Source organism: Lagopus muta, chromosome 23 (assembly GCF_023343835.1).
Source record: "Lagopus muta isolate bLagMut1 chromosome 23, bLagMut1 primary, whole genome shotgun sequence".
Lineage (NCBI taxonomy): Eukaryota > Metazoa > Chordata > Aves > Galliformes > Phasianidae > Lagopus > Lagopus muta.
The window spans coordinates 2,758,209-2,785,078 of record NC_064455.1 but is presented as its reverse complement, the minus strand read 5'-3'; the positions used below and the strand labels follow the sequence as shown (position 1 = coordinate 2,785,078).

Below are 26,870 nucleotides of genomic sequence, written 5' to 3'. Positions count from 1 at the left end.
AGGGAGCAGGACCCAAGGGCCTTCAAGTGTCCCCTCCAACTCAGATGATGCTGTGGCAATTGGGTGATCCTTTACACCGGATGAGAGCTGATGGTTGCAGCAGGGAAGGGTTGGGTTGGATATTAGGAACAATTTCTGCTCCCAGAGCGTGACAATACGTTGGCACAGGGAGCGGTGGGATCACCATCCCCGGAGGTGCTGGAGGAACGTGGACGTGTGGCACGTGGGAACACGGTCACTGGGGATGGGTTGGGGTTGGGGTTGGTGATCTGAGAGAAGTTCCCCAGCCCTCCCGACGCCGTGACCCCACGCACCCCTTGCGCCGTCTCTCCGCCATCGCAGCCAGCAGTCACTCCAGCACCACTTTCATTCCCCATCCGTAAACACGGCGGTGCAGGCGCTGCTCCAGGTGCGGTTCGGGCACCGCCGCTGCGGGGGCTGCACCTCGCCGGGTGGGGCTGCAGCTGGGGGCTGTAATTGCCGCAGCCACCGACTTTCATCCACCTCTGTGCGTGAGTCAGAGCCCCCGGGGGCTCCGGTTGGGAGCTTGGGTTCGCTATATATAGTCAGTGGGGCCGCTGGGAGGCAAGTGAGGAGCCTGCCCCTCCCCGCTGGGTACCAAAGGTGGGGAGAAATCCCTCGAGATGGGGAGTTAAGGAAACCTGTTTTGCTGAATGCTGGGTGCAGACGTGGAGCCCATCTGTGGTCACTGCTGCAGTTCATCTGCGGTGGAGGCACCGTCTCAGCCACATGAATTCGCCTGGAGAAGATGCTCAACTGCGGCTGCTGGGTGGTTCTATGGGGCTCCAGGCATCCTATGGGGCAACAGGCATCATGTTCACCCTAATGGGGCTCTTCCAAGTGGTTCTATGGGGCTCCAGCTGTCTTTCGGGACTCCAGGCAACACGCTTACCCTAATGGGTCTCTTCCAAGTGGTTCTATGGGGTACCAAGTATCAAGCTCACCCCAATGGGTCTCTTGGCACCTTGGCCACTCTGCCCTGTATATCGCTCCCAATATTTGAGCTCCTCCAGCAACCACGTCCTAAGCAGACCTGTGGAGCCGTATCATGTACGAGGCCGGAGCTCAGTACACCAGCACTGAGGAGTCAAATCTCAGCCCCGCTGGGGAGACGGCTGCAAGTCGGGGCTTCATCTGTGCCAGCTCTGTGAGCAGCACTCGGCCAAGCACTGTGATGTAGCAACACCCCAGCACACATGTTAGTGGTTTTGAGGGCTAAATTGGACCTTGAGAATTAGCAGCCTTGTAAGTCAATAACAACATGTCCTAATGAATGCAAGATGTCCCTAGGAAACGAGGGCTCCTGCTCCCAACTGGGATCCTGTGACTGGGAGAGGACCAGTAAACAAGAAGGAATGCTTCAGCCGGAGATGAGCAGGAGATACAAAGCCGACATCTAGATTTCAAACTCGCCCTGAATGTGGGCGGTGGGGGGCACACAGCATTGTGAAACACAGCCCTGTGTCGGTGCCCCCTGCATCTCCCCTGGGTGGAGCAGGCTTTGCAAACAGCCCATTGGATGCCACATTTCCCCCTCACCATCCACTGGAATGCAATCTCTCCCCAGAGCTGTCCTGCTGAGCCTGCGGCGTCGCTGCTTCTTGCGTAAGGGTGAGGGCTGCGCTTCCCTCCTCTCCCCTCTTTGGGATCACGGGTGCTGGGCACTCAGCAAATGATTTGTATCCATACTGAGTCCTGCAGGCCAGCTGCCTCCAACCCAGCGTGTGACAGCATGCTGCACAACTCCTCGTGGACCCCCAGCTTTCCTCTGCTCTATGATCCCATCAGCTCGCTGCCAGGCTCTGCCTGCTGCGCGGTGTGGGAGGTGATGGCCCCCATCACACCGAGGGAGCATCAGGTTGGGTGATAGGAAACATTCTCCTGAAGAGTGGTGGTGTGTTGGTACTGGGTGCCCAGGGAGTGCTGGGGTCCCTGGAGGTGTTTAAGGAACGTGGAGGTGTGGCTCTTAGAGACATGGTCGATGTGGATGGGTTGAGGTTGGAGATCTCAGAGGTCTTCTCCAATCTTCATGGTTGGAGAAGAATGGTTCTGTTTAGGGTCGTGGTGGGATGGGTTGGGGTTGGACTTGGGGATTGTGGAGGTCTTCTCCAACCCTAATGATCTTATGGTTCTATTTAGGCTCGTGGTGGGATGAGTTGGAGTTGGATGAGAGGATCATGGAGCTGTTCTCCAACCTCAGTGATTCTATTGTTCTATTTGGTGTCATGGCGGGTTGGTGATCTCTGAGGTCTTCCCCACCCTTAGTAACTCTATGATTCTCCCTGGCAGCCCCAAGAGCTGCTCAGAAACAGATCCCTCCAGCACCCGTGTTGGTGCCCAGCTGAGCAGGGGCTGCTGCTGGGCTCACAGCCCATAGTGTGCCCCCACACTGGCTTGCACGCAGCCTCCTCCAGTTGGGTGCCAGCAGAACAGCCAACACACCAAACCTCGCAGCTGGTTTTCCTTGGGAGATGGGCCCTGTTGCACTTGTCCCCTCCAACCAGCTGCTGTCAGAACCCAAGATCTCTCCCATCTCCCCACCTCTGGATGTGTCCTCATGACATCCCATCAGGGAAGGGAGCGCAGAGCAGCGTCCCAGTGGGCGCTCACCCAATCCATGCACGTGGAAAGGAACTGCTTCGTGTGCAAAAAGAGCTGTCATTTTGCAGAGGCGATGGGTGTGTGCGTGTGTGGGCGCTCAGGCTTTGCAGCAGCAACCTTGAATGCCCGGAAAAAAATCTTCTTTGTGCATTTAATTAGTGGTAAATACGATTTACATGCGAGATGCCTCTTGCTCTGCATCTGCCTGCCGATCAGCAGTCGCAGCCCGTTTGCATTGTGCACTTTGTTAGGCTCAGACCACAGCGGAGCTGCACCAACACAACACACCTCTCTGCCTTTTTGCATTTCAAAGCCCCGCACGCAGCCTGGTGCCGCTCCATCACCACGCAGCCCATCTCAGGTACGGCTGCCCCAGGAGAGCTCCTGGGAAACATCTCTGTGGGCAGCAGCAGTGCTGCTCCTTTTGGGGAGAGGAGCAGGGAGGCACTGCTCAGTGCCCAGTCTGTGCATCCCTTCGCTGTGCCCCTATGCTCCCATCTGTCCCGTGGCAGCAGCTCACACACGTGTGCCATTTCCTGTGGTCAAAGCAAACCGTTCCCACAAACCATCGCTGTGTGGTTTTGGTTCTGGTCCTTTCCTCCTCCTCTCCCCTCTCCAGTGCTGGTGCTAACACGGGCCCTCTTCCCATGCAGGGCAGTTTGCACCACATCCCCATGGCTCCCTTCTGCCCATCCCACATCCTTCTGATCCCTGTGCTGGGGGTAAAGCTGTGGGGAGGTGGGACAGCATCACCACGTGCCATAAGAGCTGACCACAATGTGGTCTTGAGCTTGCACCTTCCCCATCCTCCTCCTGGCTGCATAGAGGCCAGTGCAGGACAGCTTGCATCTGCTCATCTCCCTCTGTGCTCTCATGCTGCACCACAGGTGCACAGGGTCTATTGCAGCCGTGGCCCATTTGCTCCTGAATGCTGTGGGAGTGCTTCTGCAGGTGCATTGCATTCCTCCATGCTGAGTGCTGGCTCTGCTGCTGGCACCAGGTGCGGGCATCAGTGTGTCCAGCATCAGAGATGTGCTCAGAGCAGGAGGGGCTCATGGTGCTCGGGAGGGATAAGCCATGCAATGGTGAATTCTTTAACTTTCTGGCAGCTTCAGCTCCTTTCTATGGTGGCAAAGAGCTTGAAAGGGAGACTGGAATTTCCTCCGTTCACCTGGGCTCAGCCCAAGGTTTGTTTCTGTTATAGGGACAAGGCCGGCTCAGATTTGCACCCACTCCAAAATCCTGGACCAAAAAACACTGGTACTGAGACTTGTTTTATTTTTTTCTCCCTTATTTTCTTTTCCTTTTTAATCAGATGTTTATTTCTCCTGTGGTTTTGCTCATCACGCTGGGACTGGGCACCTATTGCTCTCCCTGAGCAAAATGACAGAGCAGCCCCACATGTGGGGAAGGAGAGACCTCAAAGGAAAGGAAGAGCTCTGGGCTCTGGCCAGCAGATGGGATGCAAAGCTGCCAGTGGTGCCACTGATGTTCATTCTGTGCTCCAACTGACCCGGACTCACAGCCCCCAGCGTGACCCACAGCCCTCACCTGGGGACCGTGCTGCATTTCCTTCCAGCCCTCATTTTTCATCTGCAGAGCTGAACCTATTAATACTTTTGTTGGCAAATGCGAAAGAAAAAAAAATAATAATGTAATCCTCTCCTGTAAAAACAGCTGATTCAGATCCGTGGTATCTTGATGTGGCAGAAAGAAATGAGTTACAGCACGTGGGCTGAGCTGCAACTGGGCTCTGGGTGTTCAGCACTGAGCAGCTGGGATGGAATGGTGCTGCGGTGCCATGGGGCTGTGCTGTAGGGCTGTGCTATTGGCTTGTCCTATGGGGCTGTGCCATGGGGCTGTGTTGGAGGGCTGTGCTATGGGGCTATGGGGCTGTGCTGTGGGGCTGCCAGGAGCAGTGCTTACTGCCCACTGCTGTCCCAGGGAGAAGTCCAAGCCAAGCATTCCATAAATGATCCCATAATTTCCATTCCTGAACTGGAGGATAAGGAGTAAAGGTTTAAAGCACCTGTGCATTCTCCCAGCCCTCAGACAGCACCCAGGAATGCAGCAAACACTGTGTTTAAGGGGTCAGAATTTGCCCAAATGATGCCACGAGTCAAAATGTAAAGCAAAGTCCACCTGCAGAGCTGCAGTTGCTGATGTCTCTCCCATCACTGGGTGAGGAGGCTCTTAAAACCTCCCTCGTGTGTCCTCCTCTGCCTTTGGAAATGATCAGGGTAGAAAGGAGGAGAGGATTCAGAGGAGGTGAGCACCAGCACAACCAGTTGGACTGGCACCAGGTGCTGCACTCCAGTACTGAGCGGGCAGGGATGGGCGATGCTGAGAGCAGATGGAAACGTGGACCCCCAGGTACAGAATGGCCCTGAGGTCCCCCTGTGCACAATGCAGGTCGATGAGAGTTCTTTTCTTGCACTGCAAAAGAAAGCATAGAACCACCCCAAACCATGAGATCCAATGGGGTTTCCATGCAGAGGGTCTTGAGGGCAGTGGGGGGCGAAGCAAACCCGCAGCTCTCTGCAGATAGAGGATGGAGAAGGTGGGGAACATTTTTTAAAAACGTTCCGAAAACATTCCATCCTCTATAGGAATCAAAGCCCCATTGAAGGCCACAGAACCGCTCACATTCGAGGTTTAATGAAAACCAAACTTTTCGTGCCCCTGTGTTTTTCTTTGCGGGGATTTCCAGGGGAACACAACGGAACCGAAGGGGCGGATGGGGGGAACTTGGCTGCCATTCCTAGCATCCTGATAGGGCTCTCACTGTGCTTTTTGGTTCGGGGTTTACAGATAAGGCAGCCTCACTGCTGGGGGTCTGTCGGGGTGCTCTCAGAGCTGGGGGAGTGGGGGTGCGTGGCCAGGGGGGCCCTACAGCACCGCAGACCCCCCCTGGCTTTTGCAGCATGTTTAATCCCCTCGTTAACGTCCCCCCATTAGAACAATTCATTCTTTCACTCCGGCTCAAACACCCACCTTGGCTTTACAGCTCATTTCATTTACGACTGAGAAATGAAATCACGGTATCGATTTCGCGGCAGGCAGCGAACAAACCCGGGTGTTCCCAGCTCTGCCGACCTCCAGAAGCAGCAAAACCCACCAACGGCGACGGGCAGCGGCCCTCGGGACCCATCCCCGTGCCAAACCCATCTTAAAGAATTACATAGATGTGCTTCCAGGGAGCTGGGGGGGCTTTGCAAGTCGCTCCGATGGAAAGGAAATCCTCTGCTGGGCAGCGCTGGTGAAAATGTTCCTTCTGGAGCAGAGCCAGGGGCCGGATGGGAGCCAGGGAGGGTCTGGAGGAGGTGGGGACACCAACCCGCTCCAGGCTGCAATTTATCCATCCCCAAAGGGCCACTGATGTTGTTCCATCCCTTCTGTTTTGCTGCATGGTGCAGCCATGGACACCACCGCTCTGTGCGTTGGGGCGGCTGCCCCACGGTTCCAGCAGGGCTGGGCAGGATGGGCCACGCAATAAGCAGTGATGTCCATAGCTGGATGCACAGCCCTGCAAGAAACCGAGTGCCCAGGAGGTGCTGGGCAGTGGCAGAGAGCTGCTGGGGGTGGCAAGGTGGTGGTGCTGCCAGGTATGTGTCCCCTACCACATGGACATGCCTCGTCACATGTGTGTGCTTTGCTCACACAGGCAGGTGTGTGCCCACGGGTACCTTCTGGGCACTGCATACACACACACACACACACACACACACACACACACACTCCTTGCTGCCCCATCACCTTCCCTTACCCCAGACACTGCCTGCTCTCTCCATGCCTAACATGGGGTCACACACCCCAGCTCCCCATCCTGCCCTGCCCTGTCTCTTTGCAGCCGGGCTGCTCCCATTGATGGCAATGGAGGAGTCAGCATCCCAACAGCACATTGCCTTTGTAGAGCTGAGCCAAGGGTGCAGAGTGCACAGATGTGCAGAGTGAGAGTGTATTTTAATGCAGAGCCTTGTGATCTCCCGGCCCAGCCCAAGAGAAAACACCTTCCCCGCGTCCCGCCCTGCTGCTGTCAGGGGATGAACAGTTATGCAGTTGGCTTTGTTTGCATGACTTCAATAAGAAACAGTGTCTGTGATTAAATTGCAGCCCTCGTGTGGAGCGGCACGCTGTGCGCTTCGGGGGAAGCTTGGGCTGCAGTTAAATGTGCCCTACGCAGCTGCTGCAGAACCGGTGTGTGCTGCTGCCCGAGGGCTTGGGGTGGCACTGAGACTCACACCCCAGTGACATGGCCCTGTGGGGCAGAAAGGGGCTGGGAGGGTGATGGGGATCCAGGGACATAGCATTAGATTTGGGGTCTGGGGAGGTGATGGGGATCCAGGGACATAGCATTAGATTTGGGGTCTGGGGAGGTGATGGGGATCCAGGGACATAGCATTAGATTTGGGGCCTGGGGAGGTGATGGGGTACCAGGGACATGGCATTAGATTTTGGGGTTTGGGGAGGTGATGGGTTCCAGGGACACGGGGTTTGGTTTGGCAATGGGAAAGATGCTGAGCTGCAGGTGTTGGGGGAGTAGTCACCCTGGCATGGGCATGCAGGGGGATCTGTGCTGGAGCCCTATTTGTGGTACAGCACACAATGGGTGATGGGCAATGGGCAGTGGGCGATGGGAGATGAGAGGTGAGTGATGGGTGGTGGGCAGTCAATGGGGTCAGTGGGTGGGGGGGGGGATGGGTGACAGGGGGTGGGCAATGAGAGATGGTGATGGGCAATGGACAATGGGCGATGGTGATGGTGATGGGTGATGGCACCCAATGGGGGTCAGAGGTCCGAGGGCTCCTCACATCTGGCCCCACTGCTTCAAAGGGACAGGACTGTGCTTGTGGGGCACTGGCTGCTGCCCTGCACAAGGCTCATTGATGGTTTGATGAGGGAAAGGCCCTGTGGCACGGCACCAAGGCGGGCTCCATCCCACCTGCCCTGCATCGCATAAAAGCTTTGGGGAAGTGATTTATAAGAAGGGAGACAACGCTGCCATTCAAAGAGGAGCTGTGCTCAGGGTTTGGTGTGGAAGAACACAGCGCCGCGGGTGAGGAGTGAGCAGAGGGGAGGCACCGGGAACTTGTAACCGTACGTTTATTATTCCACATGGAAAACCATTAAAACGATTACACGGAGGCCTGACAATATAATCATGTACAATGGATAAGAACATCGACACCAATAATGGAAAAGCAGAACTGACCACTTTGCTATGGCTTCGTACCAACGGTGAGGAGGAACCCGGCCACCCTCTGGAAGCCAACGCAGCAGCGACGTCCCCAATGACTTCACCAGGAGCAGCCCCTCCTCACCCCCCCCCCCCCCCCCACCTCCCCCCACCCCAGTGACAAGTGCTACAGGTTAAAAAGATGGGCTACATATTAAATAGAGGGCATTGCCTTCAAGTAGGGCCGGTACGTTACACAACAACCACATTATTTGGTATCGCTAGCATTTCTTTTTAATGTCCATTGTAAGACACCATTAAAAAAAAGAACCACCACAACAGCTTTGGCCTTCTTTATCTACAGCGATCTCTGTTCTCATCTCCTTAGCTCTTCGTTGTCATTTTACCCTGCATGTACAAGTATTAGAAGCATTCTTAAGAATCGGATCCTTCAACACATTTAAGAATTATATTATTATAACAAATATGACCAAAAATTAGATTTTATAGTTAAATATTCTTTGAGCCGGACAAAGGGGTTCATACTGTACAAGCAATTGTGCATTTTCTTTTTCTTTTTTTTTTCTTTAAAAAAAAAAAAAAGCAAATTATAGTGCAAAGCAAAAAACATTGGCCTGTCTCGTGACCATCTGCATACCATAGAGGTGCGTATATTTACGCCTTCACATGACAATATGTCATAAAAACAACATCGTTGCTTTTCTTTTTAATTCACTACGAACAGTCATAAATTAAGCTAGTCCTACGAATGCCTTGTTTGCTTGTGCTTTCAATCAGTGGTGCGATTGGATGATCAATATAAATGCATCCAAACACAGGCTGCTCCGGTCCAGTTTCTCCAGCTGGGAGCACCCAAAGGTGCCTGCTGTTGCTTAAGGACGTGAACGTTGCAGTTTTGCTGGGGAAGGGATTTGGGGGTGGGATGAATCTTATAGAAGAGTTGTTTCTTTTGTTGCATGTTTAACTCACTGAGTGGTCATCGCAGCTTTCCGACTAAACAGGGACGCCTCGCTCCCATCTCTACATGGTAGTGCAATTAGAACTGATTGCTGATGAGCTACCAACTGAGATTTGGCAAGAGGTGTTGCGGCCATAAGGGCATAAATTCAGCAGGGAAGGATGGGGGGGCAGCTGCTGGGTTTATGTTTTCTTGTGCTCATGCACAAAGAGGCACAATGAGGGTCGTGGATTCTTTAAGATTGGAAGAGACCTCCCAGGTCATCGTGTCCAACCACCAACCCAGCACTGGTGGGAATGGATGGAATCATGGTGTGTGCTGGAGCTCAGGCAGAGCCCCCAAAGGTTCCACAGTGACTCTGAGTGCCAGTCCTTCAGCTGCTGAGCCGACACCAGCACCCCGAGACACCTGGAGGAAAGGAGGGGATGTGGGATGGCAGCTGGCACTGCTTCACGACCTTCCCACCATGAGAGGGGCTGAGTAGGAAGCGCTCCTTTCTCCAGATCTCAGTTGGTGCTTTCAGCACACGCTGGTAAGTGCCGGTCGTTGCTTAATAAAACAAGTCCTCGTGTGTCGATCCGCTCCTGGTGAAAACACAGGAAAGAATCACAGCAGAAGGAGGACGCTTTGCCACCAGCTGCGTGTGCAGGCACTCAGAGAGGATCAAAGGAAGACCCACAGACCCACGGCAGCACAGTGCCAAAGGTTCCCAGCCCCACAGCAGCTCACGAGCCGGGAACTTGCATCTCACACATCTCGGCTTGCCCCCAACACCGCCTTCACGTCACACACCACCATCATCATCATCGCTGAGATCTGCTAAGAGGAGCAAAGAATTGAACGGTGAGGTCAAGGCGAGAGAGCAAACAAAACACAACGCATCGTGTGAAAAGTACATCTCATATGTAAACATAGAGGAGAGGGGAGGGCCTGCCGGGCACGGGATCAGCCACGCTACTGCTTAAAAAACGACGACAATGCACAGAAATGAACAATACAGCCTCTGTCGTCAGCAAGGAATAATCACAGCCCCATCACAGCTCCCGTTCGCGTGGCTGATGCCGACCCACGAGGGACACACAGCCTGTAACTTGTGCTGTAAACCAGAGCTCTTTGCTGGGCAGCAGCCCTACACTGCTGGGAGGGAATGAGAGGAGACAAAGGTTTTTCCTTTTTTTTTTTCCTTTTTTTTTTTTTCCTTTTTTTTTCAGTTCAGTCTTTGTGCTTCGGCACAGAGATGGCTCGGATGATTTCCTGCTCTTGTCTCTGGAGCGCTTTGCAGAAGGGCGAGCTTTCCCTGACTCCTGAATGCTTTGTGTGGGGATGAGGGTGCAAGTGAGATGACCGAGAAGTGTTCGGCAGTAAACAAACATCTGAATCCACGCATCTTTTTTTCCCTATGTACAATCCACATATTAAAACCATATGAAAGGAACCACATCAAGCGACAAATTCAAGCCTTGTGGACGTTCATCTTGAAATGTAACGTAGGTCCCGGCCCAGCTTTGCTTGATGTTTGCCCGTGGTTATGTGTAGAGGATTCCTCCTGCTTTGCTTTTGGTTTGGGAGACTTTGGTTTACCTTTTCCCTCGGCATCATTTCGATGGGAAAGGAGTAACGTCGCGGCGGCCGATCCGGTTAAAGCTCTCGGTGCCCAGCTGCCCTCCTCCTTCCTAGTAGGGTCTCCAAACCGACTCATCCATCCTCCCAGTAGTCGTCATGGTTGTCGGTGAGTTACTGTGGCTCCCGTCCGCATCCACCCCGTCGTTCTGATTGCCCAGGTTGGGGTTCATTAAGTTGTTCCCCGCCGAGGCGCTCGTACACGAAGAGAGCATCCGGGTGGGGGAGCGTTCGCCACCCGCCACCATGGAGAACTGATAGGAACCCGACGACGTGCCGTAGTACAAATGGTAGGGAGAGGGGTTGGTCTGGAAGGGTCCGCTCTGGTTCTGCGTGGAGCCGGGGTAGGGAGGAGGCAGGTAGGTGTGGTGGAAACGCGTGGTGGTGGGCATGCTGGTCATGCTGATGCCCCCGATGCCCGTGGCTGAAGGGGTTGCGGTGTAGGGGAAGGCGGCTGACATGGCGCCGGGGTAATGCATCCGTGGGTCGGAGAACCTGGTCTCGGTGAGGGTTGGCAGCGTGGGGAAGGAGCGGTCGAACTGCCGTGGGTCCGAGAAGGGGCTCAGCTCTGATGTGCCTGTGGGGTGCAGGGAGAGAGCGGGCGGTCAGAGCGCCGCGCTGGCAGCGTGCAGCTGGTGCTGCAGCCACGCTCTGCGCGAGGAATTAAAGCCAGAGGGAAAGAACGTCTCTAGGATCTGCTGGGGATCAGAGCTGGGAGACTTAAATACAAAAACCCCGAACCCATCTTGTTTGAGTCGTTCCCATTTCCTGTCCTGAAATTTGTTGTTTCCCATCCAAGAAGGGACACGACTAAGCTGACTCCTCCCGGGGTCTATTAGTCTCTGGTAGATTAAAAACAACAACAACAACAACAAAACCCACCTCATAAACAAAGAAAGAAAAAGAAATGTTTAGCCATTACATCAGCTGTGTAGTAAATAGATGGATGCAGCCCCAGACGGCCGCTCCCCAGATAGCCATGCTGTGTACACACGCACACACGGAGCCAGGGAGGAAAAGCTGGAGCCCAGACTGGGCTGCTGAGCCTTCTTGTGGGTGGCCTGTTCGTGCTGATACCATCAGGGGATGGAGCTGATAAACACACGGCTGAAAACTCCCAAGCTAGGAGCCACAACATCCCCCTCGCTCGCTTCGTTCTGTGTATTTTTCTCCATCCAAGAGGATAAAGAGAGTGAGAAGTTCAGGCTTTACTCTGCTGGGGGAAGGGAGCCCTGGGTCAGTGTGGGAGATGCTGCCCAGCTCCCTTCTAAGGGGGTATGGATGCACAGTGGGGCACAGCCCAGTGCTGTCGGGTCCTTCCTTTGCAGGAAACCCAGAGGGAAGGGGAGCCCACACCAGCAGCTCCTTTTGGGACCTGAGAGGTTTTCTGTGCCCACCCCTGGTGCCATGAGACCTTTTCCTTACGGAGCCCTCTGTGCAGGGGGCTCTCGAGGCAGAGAGTTTTGCTCTCCAAGGAAGATGAGAAATCCTGCTCCCCGCAGCTCAGCAGCCCTCACCAAGCTCTGGCAAAGGCTGTACAGGAGGGCACGGCCATAAATGCCACCAGTGCACTTTTCTCAGCCTTTCCACACCGCTCGTGAAACAAAAACCTCCAGGAAGAGCAGTTCCAGCACAGAGAGTACAGCTGGCACACGGAGCTCAGAGCTGTGGGCCGTCTGGAGGCAGCTTTCCCTCACTGAAGGCAGGGAGCTGCACCTCGCTGCTTTGGGATCAGAATGGCCTTTGGCCGTAGTGACTTTTTCTCCAGGCTCACCTCCTCCCCGTGCTCTGCAGGACGAGACACGCTCTTCCAAACTATGGGGAAATCCCTGCAGTGTTTCCCCAGGAAAAAAACACCCCAGCTGCTTCCTTCTAGCTGAGCAAAGTCTGCGGCTCACGCTGCTGGTGCAGATGGGGGGAGATCAGACTTGCACCCCTCCTGGTCTGGGTGAGTCCTGCAGCCCTCAGAGGAGCAGGCAGTGCCCACTTCCCACGCAGGCTCCACGCAGGAGAAAGGAGGAATGCCTGCGTGGGGAACATGGCTGCAGCTTTGGTGTGAGATAAGAGAGGAGCAGCTCAAAGCCGTCACGAATTGCAACGCGCTGCCGCCCCTCTGCGCACTGCTCTGAGGGCTGTGTGCTTGGGGCTGGCTGGAAAAGCACCCACAAGTGAACAAACCGAGTTGGTTTCACACTCTGGTTTGCCTGCAGGATGCTCTGTCCCAGTGCAAAGCTGCACTGCTGCAAAGCACATGGGCTCCAAATCCCCCAAAACACAGTGATGCTCAGCTGCTGCCCCAGAGACAATGATGGCCCCCAGCAATCAGACCGTGCTGCTCTGTTGGCTCCCACACACCCATAAATGATACTCCAGAAGATGGAAATAAAACACGGGTGCTCAGGGCACATTTCCCTTCTGCTCCGCCACACTCAAAGGGTCCTTTAAAAGCTCCGTTGTCTTGGCCAGAATTTGCAACACTTGGCAACTGGTACTTGCTGCTAATTGGGACACAAGAGTGTGAGAGCGCTAATTACAGCCGCGTTCTCATCTTCACCTTTGGGCTGAAGGTACCCCAGAACAAAACTCCATCTCTCTGCTATCCCCCACCTATCCCAACCCCACGAGAGCTGCTCCGGGACGCTCGGACAGCGGCAGCAGCGGCCGGTCGGGCTTCTCGGGCTTCCCATCCCCGCTGGCCTCCGTCGCACCGCAGAGCAGGGAGCAGCCATGGGCTGTCGGTCCGACTGCAGGCAGAGGGACGGGGCCGCGATCCGAGGCGGAGGGGCCGCTAGAGGGAGCCGGGCGGCCGCCGGGCGAACAGAAGCTCCGACCCGCTCCCCACGTCGGGGATGCGCCGTCGGGGCTGAGCTCAGATCCGACAGCCGCCCCTATTCCCCTCGTCCGAAGAGGGACTCCTGGGGGAGGGGGGGGCTTAGGGACAACCCTAGGTGGAGAATGGCCGTAATACTCATCGCATTCTCTTCACTCAGCAATAAAGCAGCCCTCCAGCTACGGCTATGCAAACCCCAGGGGAAGCTGCACCCTCTGCCCCTTTGGCATAGCAGACAAAAGTCAGGTCGGGTTGTTCCCATCCCCAGGGTTGTCCCCATCCCAGCACAGCCTCGCAGGGTGCATGCAGTGTGCTCTGCTCGCTCGCCATCCAACCCCCATTTGCTTTTTTGGGCCCTGGCAATCCGAGCTTTGAGTATTTCAGTTGTCCAGTTGCCAATCAAAATATTTGAAGGAAATGTTTATTTTCTTCTCGAAATCGCACCAGCTGCTGCACTAACTGAATAAGCCCATTTAGCTGTAAGAATTTAACCATTGTAAGAAGGAATTGAGCCCCCCCAACTACTCCAAAATCTGACCCAATCTATCAGCGGAAATGTCAATGTTTTGGATGGGAGTTTGGGGAAGTGAGGAATGTGTATTAAATAAAAGCCATGTAAAGGTCAAAGCCCTGATTAGTAATGCCACTGTCTCCTCGTTAGGGCCGTGCTGCCCAGGGGACCGCGAGGCCGGGGCACACCCTGCTATGTAATTGTGCAGCTGCAATAAGCACTGTGAGGGGACCCCATATCCCCCCGCTCACAAAGCCCGATGGAAACAGACCCTCAGCCCCTTTGCTGATATCACAACCGCTCTCAGGTGTCACAGCAGCTCTGCTTTCACCTCGGAGGAGATGTGGACTGAACTGGGTCAGGGCCGGTGGGTGCTTGCAGCAGTTTTGGGAGGCTCGTGGAGCCAAAGCAATGTGATGCATGGAACCTGAGTGACTCCAAATCCCCCCAGGGACCGCTCTCTGGTCCCTGCTTTGGAGATGTGGAGAAGGTGCAATGGTTTCTCCCTTAGGTCAGCAATAAAACAGAGCTTGAGCGTAGGCAGCAGCCACAAATCCATATAGCGTGTGGCACGCAGAGAGAATAAAGGGAATCTGAAGGGAACCTGATAACGTGGAACTTTCCGTGTGTACAGAACACATAAATATCTGCAGCCTGGCCAAATATCACTGCTTTATTTATATGCATATACGTGCCTTGCAAAATTGTCATGAAAAATTTAGCCCGAGGGAAAGCAAGCTCCTTTCCTGCCTTATGCCATGATGATTGACGACAATGTAAACACTAATGATATTTTATGCTCATGTATATAATATGCAGTCGTGCGCGAGACGGAGCGGGGACAGAAATCCTCTCCCCATCTACACCTCCTGCTCTTTTTTCTCCCATCCTTTCTATGATGCTTGGATGGTTTTTTGGCATCTTTCTGACCTCTCTCTGCCTCCTTCCCCTGCTCCCAGGGCTCCATCCCAGCACAACGGGGCAGTGGCCAAGGATGGGGAGAAGCAGCGCTGCAGGGGAAGGGGGATGGGGTGCACTGAGCCCCCCGGATCCAGCTCATCTCTAGACAAGCACTGCTCTCCTGCCACCCACACACACAGCCACGCTCCCACGGCTCTGTCACACATGTGAACAAGTTCATTTGTTTCCCAGTCAGAGCCAACTAAAAAAGAAAACGGCCTCTTCCTCTCACCCCGCAGAAAATAGAGCGGGTTTTATTTTGGGGGGGGGGGGGGGGGGGGGGGGGGGGGGGAAGGGGGAGGTGTTGAGAAAAAAAGAAAAAAAAAATAAATGAGGGTGTGAACAGCATCCGTTGTTACACACCCATAGAGCAATTGTTCTGTATCTGATCGAAGCAGAGCACAAAGCCGGTGCAAATACTTCCTCTGCAGAGCCTGACAAAAAAAAAAACCCGAACCCAAACACGGCGCTTATCGCCAGGCACCACCTCGAGATCACCCAGCACCTTTGCTTCTTGCTTTTCTAACTGCAAGCCCAGCACCCTGCAGCACAGCTCTGCTTCCCCCCCCCACTCCCCCCTATTGCTCCATCTGGGGGCAGCCCCCAGTTCCCCCCCTTCACAACTCTTTGAGGTCCATAGGACGTTTGTACCCCTCACTGCCCTCCCCCTGCCCTCTTCTCCCCCCCTTCCAGCCGGCTGAGCCCCCCCTGTTCTGTGCCACCACTGCTTACATCAGCTCTCCCCATCCCTGCTGTTTATGCCCTGGATGTATTTACAGAGCAACGCGCTCTGCTCCCAGCCTGCCCTATGCTAGACTAAACAAGCCTGCTGCCTGTCCTCTCTGCCCCCCAGCCCCCCTTCCTTCACCATCCCCGCACTGCCCCGCACGGCTGAGCCACCAGCTAACGAGCTAACAGTGCTAATTGGCACGGGTGGGTGGGCCGAGCAGGAGCACAGCCCACACTGCAGACCCCCCAGCAGCTTCCCTGCACTCTGTTCTTTACCTGCATTCAAAGAGCACTACAAATAATAAAAACCAACCCAACAACGACATTAAAACAAGCCCTGATGACATAAAAGGAAGCAGCAGGATTTACAACCCTGCCTGCACCGCTCTGCCTGCACCCACAGCGCGTGGGATGCTCCCAACCCGAGCCCCTCTGACCATCAGCCCCAGCACCCATCACACAGCAGAGGAGCTGCACAGACATGGGTGCATTCGGAGCCCGGAAGCCATCCTTGCAGTGTTCCTTCCTCCGAGGCTGAAGCCGAATCCCACAATATGTTTTCTTCCCACTAATGCTTGCCTGGCTTCCTTTGGAAACAATTTAGCCTCTGCCCACGGTAGAATGTTTTTATCCATTAAGAAACGGATATTTTAAAGAAACCATAAGTCGATCTGGACAGGGATTAGGAAGCAGCAATTCAGTGTATTTGCTGGGCCCATAATTCAGGACTTAACCTCAGAGCAGCCACGTTGCATTTCGGAAACAATGGGGCACTCGCTGGCTATGCCAAGAAGCTGCTTAAAAGTAATCTAATACTTTAAAATGTATATTTAAAAAGAAAGAATGGGAGAGAGAGAGAGATTTTACTTGAACTGCATATGAAGTGCTCTGCTGCTGAGCAGCCTGTGTTAAAAACACTGCATTTGAGAAATGGGTTGTTGAGAAACGGATCACAAACCCAACTGGTTCTACTGGGCAGCATCCAGATGAGAGCTGAGGCTGTTCACCAGCAGGCACCAAGGCTGGGAAGGGAGGGATGCAGTCTGCAAAAGCATCCAGCAGACGTTTACGGTGCTGTGAGGTCAGGGGAGCTCGGTTTTGCTGCAGCAACATGAAGATGTTCAGTGCATTCGTCACCACAGCTCACTCTAGTACTGCAGAGATCATATTCAAAATCACTTTGCAATTGGCCCCCTGTACCCAAGGCCCCTCTGTGCTGCTGAACAACGCACACAACTCCTCCTGAGCAATTGGAGATGTTTCCAGCACGAGGCCAGCAGGCAGGAGCCGGCTGCCTGGGCGGTCCTCTTCTGTTGCAATGGGAATAAAGTGGTTCAGATGGAGCTGCTGGAGCACAGGCAGGGCAGCGAGGCTGCAGGGCTGTCTGGGTGCTCCCAAAGGATGTGCCTGTCAGCAGCCCACTTCCCCAGAGCAAGGGGCCCAAGAGGCAGCCAGCAGCAAGTTCCTTTAACATCTCGCTTCACTTTTGAGAGCTACTTGATTTTTTTTTTTTTTAATATATTTTTTTAAATTTTATTTAAAGCTCGAAGACAACAGTGGCAATGAAGCCAGCACGCAAGGCTCTGGCATCGCGTGCCCCGTAATCAGGAACCATTTCAGGCTGTCCTAATGACAGTATGGTGCCTCACTGCAGAGATGGGAGAGCCAGGATTTCAAAACCTCAGATTTCCCAGACCTCACTGGGGGAAAATTGGGCCAAACCCTCAGTGGATGCCAATGGCTCTGCCCAGCCCACTGGGTTTCTCATTTTCTCTCCCTGCACAGTGGATGTGGCCAACAAACCCGGCGCGTTCAGGGCTGCAGACGTCTGTTCCATCAGAACAAATGGCTCCCCGCTCAGCTGCAAGGGGCAAAGCAGGGCTGGAGCCTCTGCAATGAACTGACCCTGGGCAGTGGGCACTGGTGCTGCTGGGAGATGCTCAGCATCGCTGTGAGCACTTTGCAGGAGATATTTATAACCCCCAGGAGCTGCTGCACCCAAAGTCTGCGAATGGCTGAGGGCCAATTCCTTTCCCATTTACACCAGTGCCCCTGATGTGATCCCACTGCAGCACAGGGGAAGACAGAGCAAACATCTCCAAAGGACCTCAGCGGACAAACCCCATCTCCTGAGCTCCTTTCTGCCTCGCAACCTCCACGTGCCCTGCTTGAGGACCCAGGCTCTGCTTGCCCCTCGGTGGCTGAGGCTATTTGGAGCATTCCAGCTCATCAGTTTGGCCACAAGCAGATCAGGGATCGCTCACACAGTGCACTGGGTCAGCAGAACCGGGAGGTCACCAGGTTACAGAGGATGGGGACAGGAGGACCTGCAGCACCCAGTGAGAGACAGCAGGGACTGGTAAACTTCAGCCTGCCTCATCCATCCCTCCTAACCAGCATCTCGTTATGCTTTTGCTAATCAGCTTCTCGTGTGTGTTACCTGAGAATGTGCCAAGTCGTGAGAATTACAGGCCTGTTAACTCCCGTGTTGTTCTTGGCATGGGGCAGCCTCCACTTGCTCGGGTAAAAATTACGATCTTTGTGAATAAGCTGTGTGTGTGAGAGCAAGAGGGCTGGGTTTTTTTTTTAATGATTATTATTCTGCTTGGTTATAGCCAGCGCTGTGTCAAAAGGCTGAGATTAAAATCACTCGAGTCGATTCTGCTCCTGGTTTTTAAGACGGTTCCTCCAATTTGGAAGCAGCAGAGCCGAGAGCGGAGCGCGCACGAAGCGCAGCTTTGCAGCATTCCTGGTCCTCCTTTGGATGTGCTCTGCAGGAACCATTTGGGATGGGCTAATTCTGTGCGTCTCCACTCCTGCTGTCACTGACATTTGGGAATCTGGCCCAGGCGGTGACTCGTGGCCCGTTCCATTTTTCTTTCTGCATTTGTGTCATCACCTGATTCTTTGCTCCAAATGATGCTCTCTGGGTTTCTGGCACTACAAGGGACTGTGCTAATTTAAACTATTCCCTCCCAGCCTCCTCCAAAGAATCTCTATTGTACAGCCAATGAGATGAGTCTATAAAACTCAGCCTCTCTTCTTTTAAACAAAAATCAAGTGATAATCCTACACAAAATGTTCTTCTCGTAAACCGCGCTGCTATCATTGGAAATTCCAAGCATAGACTGAGAAATAAATTAAACTTTCATTGTCATTTGGAGTTGGGAGGAAAACCCTAATCGGCTTTTACAATTCAGGTGACATTTTCTAACATATCTTGGTGCCTCTGCCAACCCCCTGGCCAACAAAACTGAGGTCATCAAACATCTACATCACTTCTGAAAGCGCAGCTCTGGGGCTTTTGAGACTTTCAGCCCCAACCCTTCCAAGGGAGACGATTTCACACCAAAACTCAAAGCCCGCATCGCTTCAATAATACCCCATAGATCTCTGCTTGTACTTCTGCAGATTCTCAAAGGAAAGCAACACCACGATTAAAAACACACGGGAGGGAACTCGGGGCTACTGTGCAGATGAGAGAACAGCTCTCTTAATTACAGCGGTGCCGAGCAGTGCAGCAAAGCAGCCAGATCGCTTCACATGCAGCGCCTACACCTTGGGGACGAAACTCCAGCACACAGGATGGGCAGGCTGCAGCCCCAACCTCTTTCCTGGTAGCTGCCAGGCAGACACACGGAACACCTGAGGGCTCAGTGCCACTGATAGCACTGATGGGAAGAGCAAAGGCTGCGCGTGCGCCCATGCAGGTGTGCATACATGTGGGGAATGAGGCTGGAACAAGGCGGTGGATTGCTGGGCTTGGCATCAACACAGCTCAACAAGATAAGAAACCATTTGGATTAGCATGTAAAGTGCAATACACCCTTTATAGTTGATGCTTAACCGTCTGCACAGCGCCTTCATATCAAAGGAGTGACTGGATTCCAAGCACATTGCTTTGCTCTCCCAGCATTCCGACTGGAACTGCTTGGTTTTACTGGGTGAAACCACTGGAGCGTGCAGCTCAGCAGCCATCTGCTCACCCCATGGGTGTGAGGAGGCTCCCAGGAACAAAATCCCAACCCCAACCTTGGAGATGCACGCCAGCCTTACCTTGGATAGGAGTCTGAGCCTGCGACCCGAAGTGGCTCGGGGTGCTGAGGGATCCACGGGGGCTGGGTGTTGTGGGGGTGACCCTCATGGACTGACGCAGCCGCTCCAGTTCCCCGTAGCGGTCAGCAAAGGGTTTGGTTTGGTCTTCTAGCTTTTGTCTGTGCCCTGGAAGGTGATAAGAGAGGATGGTGTCCAACCCGTTCCCCTTTGGTGGGTGGAGCACAGCAGGAGCCCCCTGCCTCCACAACTGGGGAATCAGTGAGGGAAATGCTTGGTTGTGTTTTGTACAGCATTTCCTCCATGCACCCAGGACAGCCCCTTGTCCCACAGCAGCCCCTGCCCTGCTCTGCCCATGGCACCGCTTTGCTTCGCTCTGTTCCTCTTCTCCCAGCCCTAAAGCAGCAGCTAACGAGCATTTGCAAAGAGCTCCCAGCTCCTTAGGTAGCAGCTGCTGGAACGGGGCAATAATAATTATTAAATTTATGCTAATAGGCCTGAGGCAAGAGGCGCATGAAATACACTTGATACATAACTTTCCCATTTTACTACATTAATCATTGCCGAACGGCTTCGCTCTCCCTGGGCTGAATTCCAGCCTCAGTTACAGCCGCACGAAGCTGAAGGGCCCCACATCTGCTTGGCGTGAGCACGGTGTCAGCTCATAGCAAAGTCACAGAAGGTCCCCAGACTTTCCCCTCCTTCAGCCTGGCATCTGGTATCTCCCCATCTTGCCTCTGATTGGCTTGGGATGCGCTCCCAGGCTTGTGGAGCCTCTGGGAAGCTCAGCCCTGACTCCAGCATCAGCTCCAGCCCTGCTCTCTGATGTCCCCACGTTGTTCCCATGCACAGCTCCAGCCCCAGTGCCAATGTGCTGATGCCACAGAGCAAGATGCTCCAAAAGGGCTCCCAGCAGAAAGGAAAACCTGGTGGTATTCTGAAAACGCAATTCCCTGCTTGGTTTACTGTGTGAAGTAAACCAAGGAAACCTCAAATCCTCACCAGAATCTCATCTCCCTGTGCCCCAAGACCTCAGGCATCTCCATGTTATTGGAGGGTCCTGGGAGACATAAGGAGCATATGGGGAAGAGATGGGTGTGCAATGAGGTGTCTTGCTCGGGCCACATCTCATCTGAACGCACAAGAAGAAAAATAGGTGGAAATAAGTTTTTCCTCTAGCACTTCTCTCAGGCATAACTTCACAGAGGAGCCAAAAGGACTGCGAAGACGAAGCTGCACAGAAATTCAATGGAAATGTAATTATCTGCCCCTACCTCAGCCAAAATCCCATCCTGCAGCAGTATTTGGGACATGACAGAAAACCCTGAAGTGTAAATCAAGTGATGTTGTTAATGCATTTGAGCATTATTCAGCTGCACGACTGAACCAAGGGCTTCACGCAGCCACGCTGTGCTGCACTGCAGTCCCTGTGCTGCCTCCAGTAAACAGCAGTGTCCTTTGGAACAGGGTTTGTGTGCAGGCAAAAAAAAAACACCAAACCTAAGGCTGTCTTGATAAAAAATAATGTAGAAAACTTGATGTGGATGTAAGCCAAAGCAAACACTGGGGTTGGTGTAGGAGGTGAGCAGCAGTGGGGCTCACACCCTGGCCAGCTTCCCCAGGCCCTCCCCAGTGCGTGTTGTCCATGCCTACCTCCATCCATGGGGCTGAGCTGGGACAGCACTGTGTTGTACAGAAAAAGGAAGCGAATGAGTTAAAAACCAGCAGCCCCACGGACTACCAGCCCTGCTCGGTACAAGCTGTCTCCCCAGCATTTCCTGCTGCTTGTCACTGAGAGCTGGGGACGTCAGACTTTGTCACGCAAGAGAGAATTGCTATTAATGGGTTTCTTTCATCAGAACAACCTGAGCTTTTTTATTTCTGCAGCGGTTGGCTTCATTAAAAGCCCTTCCCCATCTGCCCACAGCTGACATGTAGAGGAAACCAGTGCCGTCAAATGAACAATAGCTCATACCTTAGAGAAAAGGAAGGTGGTTTCGAGCTTAACCCAGGGACTGACTCAAAGCCTCCTGAAGTCAGTGGGTGGATTTTCAATTGACTTCAAACAGCGTCAGACCTCAACCCAAGAAATCAGTCAGAGGAGGCTTCAGCGCCCTGAATCATTTAACGCTGATACTCAGCGTGATGACGTGCAAATTTGGACAGACCACCTCAAATCCTGGCGTAAGAACGCGATCTGCATCAGCCCAGCAAACAAGCAATCCCACCAAACACCTCCCAGCTGGGAGAGCTGTGACACTTAGGCCAGTAATAGGGTGCATCCTGGAAGTTTGGGGTTTTTTCTTGGAAAGCTGACAGCAAAAAGCCAGCGCTGCACCGAAGCTCAGGCCCTCCAAGCTGATTTAAAGGCATGCTTCTGCACTGAAAGATTCCAAACACCAAACAGACCCTACTCTACTTGCCAACAGAGCAACCTCTCGTGGATGCAGGGGTGTCTGCAGCGCCCAGCAAAGCACCCTGCTTCCCCAGATGCAAATACAAAGCTGACCAAAAGTAGAAAAGGGACTCCAGGACCTTCATAGCGTGAATGATACCAAACTGTCAGTGCTGCTCAATTGGTTTTGGCCCAATACAGATGCTGGGGAGCCCAGCCCTGGGTTTCTCTACATGTGGGGGCAGATGGAGCCATGGCCAGGAGAGGCAGGGGCTGGGCAGAGTGCAGCCCTGTGCTACCAGAGGAAGGGGAGCAGATGGTGGGAAGTGGCTTGTCCCTCCCCGGGCGTCTTGCTGTGAAGCACTGGCAGCAAGCTGGAGCAAAGGAAGCACAGAGCATTTCAGCTCAGAGTGGGGGCTGTTCATTAACACACGCATTTGCAGATCATTTCCTTTACTCCACTGAGGAGGAGATGAGAACCAGGAGACAGTAGCACGGCCAGGGCAGAACGCCTCAGCTGGGATGTGCTGTGGTTACTCCAGCTGAGCTCCAGCAGCTGTAGAGCCCACTGCGTGCCCACCAGCACAGCCACCTGCACTGCAAGGCCCAGCACGGCCACCAGCACCCACCTGCTTCCTTTCTCTGCAGCCCAACCAAGGAGCAGCCATGCAGCCTAACAGCTCAGCCTCTACGCGTCCACGAGAATGGACTGGAAGAAAGCAACCAGCAGCGGATAAAACTCCATCTCAGTGCACAAAAACACCTTTCACATCCCTCCCGAAGCCCTCAAAAGAGGTACTTTGGAGAGATGCTCCAATCCTTTACAGAGGGTTGAATTTTTTCCCAGTCTGAGCCTCAAGTCCCAGCATGAGCTCTGGGAACGAGCCACATGAGAAGCACCTGCGTTATGGGAACATCAGGGCTGTCCCTCGCAGCACAGGGCTCAGAGGTTTCATCTTTGCATACCTACAGTGCAGGAGGTGAGTGCCCCTCCAGCCCTCACCCATAACTCCAGCTCGAGGCTCGCCATGGGAAATGCCCAGCCAAGAAGCACACAGCCACCAAAGGATGGGAGAAGAGGACGGGGAGCTCCACAGAGCCCTGGTGAGCAGCAGCACCAGCCCACTGCTAAGAGGAAAAGAGGAAAACGTTCGCAGAGACCATCTCTTCTGCTGCCTAACAAAGTCAAGCACAGATAACTCATTATTCACATGCCTGAAGTCGGCCTGCTTACGCCATTTGGAAAGAGAATCAGTCACGGCGAGGCTCTGCTTTGGTTTCCTCTGGCTTTCATGAGACACTGCTGCTACTGTCTTCCTCCAGCTTTGAGAGCAGGGCAGTGTCGCAACGCAGAGGATTTACACCGACTCCAACAACGAAAGGAAAATAATATTTAAGGGAGAAAATTTAAAAAAAAAAAAAAAAGAAAAAGAAAAAGAAGCTGCTAATTTCTAAAGCTTTTTTAGCCAGTGGTGGTCCGAGATGAATTGGCTGCCTCTAAAAGGCTGAAAATAAATATCCCTCTTTTTGAAGAAAACACGCTGGCTCACAGCCAGCTGGCAGGAAGCACGGAGATACGTTGCACTTACAGTGGGTTTTTACTGTCTGAAGCTGCAGCAGTGGGAGAGATGTTCATTATATGCAGGCTGGTATTGATTAGCTGGTTTGCAAGCCCCTAATCTCCTCTCACTTGTGGGTTGGTCCCTTGGCTTCGCCTCTGCCTCTCTCCCTGCCCACCCCGTGACAGGAGGCCACGCAAGCACACAGCTTCCGATAAACCCCATCGTGCTTTGGAGCCCTGCTGACACCAGCACACCCCCAAACTCAGCCCTCTGAGAGGAAAACAAATCTTGGATGGGACTTCCAGCAGCTCCTAACGATGCAGGAGCTGCGGCTCATGGTCAGGTTGAAAGGAGCATCACTCCCAAATCTCTGTGCAGGTTTAGTATGGACCCCTGAGGGACATGGGCTCCCCACTCCTAGGGTTTGCACAGGAGGACTGATCCTGTCTGGATGTGCAAAGGTATTGAAACACTTTGCTGTGCTGGTAAAGCTGGTGGGAATCTCAGCAGCAGACAGGGTAAAGTTCACCAGGTCTTCCCATCCTTAAACACCCCTGAGAAAAATCTGGCTCTGAGGCTGCAGGGTGGATCAGGAGGGATTTAAAGGTCTTGACTGAAGAACTGAAAACTTCACCCGGCACGTTTGTGGGAAATCCTGCAGCTTTCATAGCAAGGTGCAAAAAGCAAAACAAAACAAAACCCCACCACCCTCCCTCTCTGCTTCTGCTCCCACTTCCAGGAAGGCAGAGCTCAGCTATGGGCTGCCATCCAGTTCTCACGGAATTAGGCAAAAAAACCCCAATTCAAAGATTTCAAGGCTGGGTGCTGGGGAGGAAGCAGACAGATCTCAAGCACATCCAGCTGGTATTGCCTCAGTCGAGTCTGAGATCAGATTTCCAAGTGCATACATTAGCTGTCAGCGCACAGATCAGTGGAGTTCTGCCAGTTTGCAGCAGGCAGTGAGTTAATGCCTGCTATCTAACAATTCGAAATGGAACCTGTGTGGTACCCGTATGGCTGGTTTTTCCCATCTAATAACCTGTTCCATTAGGGCAAGCACATCAAATTCCTTTGGGTGACACTGGTTAGGATTAGGATACTGTGCCCTGGACAGGGAGGATCATCTGCTGGGTTCAAATCCGTGCAAGGAATGTGCAGTGTTACAGCTAATGCATACGAGATGTGCCTGATGCTGCAGGGCCAGGCAGCAGCCGACTGGATGCAGCAGCTCTCCCCAGCCGGTCCTGCACTCCCAATAACACCACACAGATCAGATCCAAACTTTCCCAAGGTTTGAGGATACTGAGCCTTGGGTTTCCCCTTTGCCCTAGGACAGAGCTGGAGCAGAGCCCTGACATTTGAATGCTAATATCCCCCAATCCCAGGACTGAACTCTGAGCTCCATCTCCAGAGACTGGCTGGTATGTTGGATAATTACAGCTCCTGTCGAGCTTTGCCAACACTCTCAATGCAACACCGTGAGAGCCCCAAAGCAACGTTACCTGCGTGGCTCCCTTAATGCTCTGCACAGTGCTCCTCCAGGGAAACAGCAGCAGAGCTGTGTTCCCACACCAGCAGCCCTGACAGGGAAGCACAGCTTGGGCTGCATCCCGCTGCCAACATCCCTGGTGCCATGACTTGGAGCCTGCAGCACCGGGCTGCCCCTCATTTCTGGCTGCTCCTCTCTCTACCACTTGGTGCATAGATTCGCTGGAAAGAGTAAAGATAAAATCATACAAAACAGCATCGAAGCCCCTTCCGCTGCAGGATATGATTTATCTCTGCCAGATTTCAGAACAGGTGATGGGTCAGTGGAGAGTGGGGTCTTAGGAACTCAATTTCATCTCACTCTGAGTCAAATCCTCTTCCTTCCTCTGCCACATCATTGAAACGATTGGTTGTGCTGATAAACCCTTTGAGAGGGAGAAACGAGACGTGTCCTGCCCCGATATCTGATGCGATCTTGTGGTTTTGTTTGATAGTTTGGGTCCTTCAGCTGCTATCTTCCCTGAAATGAAACTTGCCTTTTAGCACTGACTTTCTTTTCAATCGCCAACCCTTTGCGCTGTCCTCCTGAGCTTGCAAATCCTGCCCAAATCCTGCCCATGGGGAGCAGGGCTGCACTGTGTCAATAAACACACAGCTCAACCATCCTCACCAACAGCCCCCATGTCCACACTGTGCTCCCACTCCTTCACCCCTTTGCAAAGTTCACAGCATCCTCAATACAAACACTCCTCTTTGGTCCTCGTGTGTCCCAACACACACATCCCCTCCTGCCCCATCCCAGCTCATCTCTTAGCATGGACTCACACAGCCACATCCAGCAGAAATGCATTTTGCTATTTATCTGTACAATCCCTGCACACATCTGAACCACCACCGATGCTTCTGGAAGCATCCTTCACCACACCTCTGCTCCCCAAACATTCCCCATTCATCAGATGCTCCTTCTGCTCTCCTACAATCTCTTCCAAATTCAATATCGATGCCCTCATCTCCAATCCCAATCCTTTCTGTCTTTCGCAAACCCGGAGCAGAATCAGGTTATGCTCTCCTACAGCCTGGGGTTTTCCGAAGCCATCAAAAGCAGGAGGTGTTGCAACCAATCTCAACAAAGATTCTTTGTACACCAGGAGCAAAAAATAATTTCCCTGCTCTGCCTCCCGATGCTGCTTTGCTTAGAAAATATCGGTCGTTTTTAAGTGAAATGATTTTGCAGTTATTATGCGCCGGGTGATTATAAAAGCAGAGGTGGAACGCACTACATGCAGCAAATAAAATAATTAGAGGAGCCAATTTACCGGAGCCCGTGTAATTTGGGTTGCTTTGTTATTGCTTCTTTCAAGGCCTGGGTTACAGGAATGGGTGATGCAAACCTGCAGCCGGGGGACATTGCCCTCCTGGGAGGGCTGAGGTCCCTGCAGTGCTCCACTCAGTGTTTGCCACCCCTCGAGCTGAACCCTGACTCGTGCCTTTGCCCAGAAGGGGTTAACAGGGTAGCAGTGCCTATAAGAAATTAGAGGAGGTAGTTTAACATAATTGCCTGCCATGCATGTATCAACAGCAGTCCCGAACTGCCTCTGCAAGAAAACAATGCCCTGGATGGTCTCAGCAGATACCAAAGGGTTCGGATTTACCCGCTGGGATCAAAACACATTAGCAATGGGAATACAAACAGAGAAACCCTGCTCCACAGCAAGTACTGATCTGCAGGGACTCCTGCATGAACTCGGCAGCTTGGAGCTTTGCACTGATTCCTTGCACCCCCAGCACAGCCCCAAAGGAGGGGGCACTGGGAGAGCCTTTGGGACACACACCACTGTGCTGCCATCAGCCCAGCGCCTGCTTTCATGTTTCTCCACTTGAAGAGGCAAAAAGGGGCTCTCCACCAATGCCACAACGTGCCCAGAGCCCCTTCTGCTCCTCCAGG

General features: G+C 53.3%; 1 protein-coding gene across 1 annotated transcript in view; it reads right to left on the bottom strand.

The window, feature by feature from the left end:
• Window positions 1-7,977: 7,977 nt before the first annotated feature.
• Window positions 7,978-26,870, bottom strand: part of RUNX3 (RUNX family transcription factor 3) — a 43,965-nt gene continuing 25,072 nt past the window's right edge. Inside the window, exons 5-6 of the mRNA XM_048969172.1 lie at window positions 19,484-19,648; window positions 7,978-10,974 (exon numbers count right to left, since the gene is read on the bottom strand). Coding sequence (XP_048825129.1) covers window positions 10,451-10,974; window positions 19,484-19,648 — 689 coding nt within the window. The 3' untranslated portion in view covers window positions 7,978-10,450. The remainder of the gene's footprint in view (window positions 10,975-19,483; window positions 19,649-26,870) is intronic.